The sequence below is a fragment of the Malurus melanocephalus genome, unplaced genomic scaffold, assembly GCF_030028575.1.
Source record: "Malurus melanocephalus ecotype Western Australia unplaced genomic scaffold, MMel_1.1 scaffold_712, whole genome shotgun sequence".
Lineage (NCBI taxonomy): Eukaryota > Metazoa > Chordata > Aves > Passeriformes > Maluridae > Malurus > Malurus melanocephalus.
Window position 1 is genome coordinate 175,607 of NW_026623944.1, and position 2,205 is coordinate 177,811.

Below are 2,205 nucleotides of genomic sequence, written 5' to 3' on the forward strand. Positions count from 1 at the left end.
GGCAGCGGGAGCACCGAGCCCCTCCACACCCGCACAAGGCACTCGGCAGCACCGGCCCCGCGGCTCCCGGGCTGGCTCAGATGGGGCCGSGGGGCCCAGCCCACAGCCCTTGTCACTCTCTACTTTCCTTGTGTTGCCTTGAGAACCTACATGCAGGTGTCACTCCAAGCAGCRGCTTCCAGCCTCTGTAAGCAGCTGGAGCCAGCAGTGAAGAGGCAYCTGCAGAGAATGGCAGCTGCTGATAGAGCAGAGGGCACGAAGGAGCTAACRAAACCATGAGCAGCATTAGCTGACCCCTCCCCAAAGACCTTTGCACCAGTCAGGACAAAAAGGGGACCTACATCTCTCCACACACTGCCTTCCTACCAATASGGAGCCTGGGTTTCTGAACGCCKCCAGGTCTGCAGGTGAGAAAGGACKAGAGCAGCAGCTCCAGCGGTGCCAAGCTGCTCCCAGGCCCTGCTGGCACTCTTCACGGCCTGGGACGGAGGGCGGATCATGCCCACATGGCAGATCTTGTAGTTCTTCCCATGGTTGTTGTCCCAGTGGGTCTTTTGCCCACATTGGAAGGAGATGCAGAACTCTGTGGCCCTACGGGAGATGGATGGCTTGGGCAGGGTAAGCTCAAAAGAGAAGATATCTGTGTCAGCTGAGCCATACGTGCTGTGCATGTACTGGCAGGAGATGTCCCGSAAGCTCTTCCAGCCGTCGAAGGTGATGCGGACTGTCACTTTCTTCTCGTACTCAATGTTTCTAACCTTCACTGTGCCTGACAGCACACGGTCCTGGATCAGACAGCTCTCCAGGCAGACAAAGTTGCTGTGTAGGCTTTTGCGGAAAGCCACATAGTCTGCAGATGGCTGTGGGAAGTCCAGCACATACCTGCCCACTTCTGGGCACGAGTCCCACAGCCTAGGTCGCAAACAGGCAAGATCGGACAGGGCATGCTGCAAATCACAGAGGTCCTCCTCAATCTTTGAGAAGAAGCGGACAGCTGTCAGTGAGAGCCCCTTCATATCAGCAAACACAACCCGCTTCTTCTTCTGGCCCTTGGAGCTCTTGGTACTGTCTCTCCATTCCGGCTCAGGGTCTGTGCTCAGCTTCTGGTTGAGACAAGATCGAAGGGGTTTGCGGCCTCGGTTGCCCCGCAGCTCCTCGTAGGAGTGCAGCAGCTTGCGGATGGGGGGCGAGTGGCTCAGGCAGAGCCGCACGGCCAGGTCCACGGGCATGGCTGGGGGCGCGACAGCCGGCCCGCTGCACACCTGGAAAAGCCTAGAGGCGAAAAGGGGGTCAGGCAGAGCGGCCCCAGCCCCGGCGAGCCCCCGGCCCCACCCGCCCCGGCCCCGCTCACTCGCCGCAGCTCATCCCGTCCCGTCCCGTCCCGTCCGCTCCGCTCCCGCCGCGGCGGCTCCACCTCAATGGAGCCGTGGGAGCGCCCGCGGCCGCCACGGCCCGCATCAGCCAATCAGAGCCGCCGGCACGGCCCGCGCCAGCCAATCAGAGCCGCCGGCACGGCCCGCGCCAGCCAATCAGGGCCGCCGGCACGGCCCGCGCCAGCCAATCAGGGCCGCCGGCACGGCCCGCACCAGCCAATCAGAGCCGCCGCCGCACCCCCGCGAGCCACGCGCCACGCCCCCCCCGCGCGACCGCGCTGGGACCGGGCCGGGACAGCCCGGGACAGACCGGAGAGTGAACCGGGACAGCCCGGGACAGCCCGGGACAGCCCGGGACAGACCGGAGAGTGAACCGGGACAGACCGGAGAGTGAACCGGGACAGCCCGGGACAGAGCGGGACAGACCGGAGAGCCACCGGTACCGGCCCCACTCGGGAACAGGGCACAGCGCAGCCTTCTGCTGCATCAGGCACGGGCCAACAGCACAGAAGTGGCTCCTGGTGCCAGAAAAACACGAGTGCTTTGGAAGGACCAATGTCTGTAGAACTATCGACACCAGGAGGGAGCTCTGGGGGAAAGAGGAGTATGTTCCTCTCACACAGTCTTTAAAGGGAACGGCTTGGACTGGTTTGATACATCCCTTTTCAGGTGCTTCTCCAAAGACAGCTATTTCCAGAGTGTCTTAAGCAGAGAAAATCCCAGACCCTTAGCTCATTAGCTACCAACTCACAAACTTCTTACCCTAGATGTGTGTGCACTGAGAAGGAAATTTGCACACACCCAAGCAGGCAAGAGACACTGTGGTGTCCCT

General features: G+C 61.9%; 1 protein-coding gene across 1 annotated transcript in view; it reads right to left on the reverse strand.

Annotated features, from left to right (window-relative positions):
- Positions 1-6: 6 nt before the first annotated feature.
- The window catches only part of LOC130584491 (protein phosphatase 1 regulatory subunit 3C-B-like), a 5,659-nt gene continuing 3,460 nt past the window's right edge, over positions 7-2,205 (reverse strand). Inside the window, exon 2 of the mRNA XM_057384504.1 lies at positions 7-1,272. Within this exon, the coding sequence (XP_057240487.1) occupies positions 363-1,229 (867 nt within the window). The 5' untranslated portion in view covers positions 1,230-1,272 and the 3' untranslated portion in view covers positions 7-362. The remainder of the gene's footprint in view (positions 1,273-2,205) is intronic.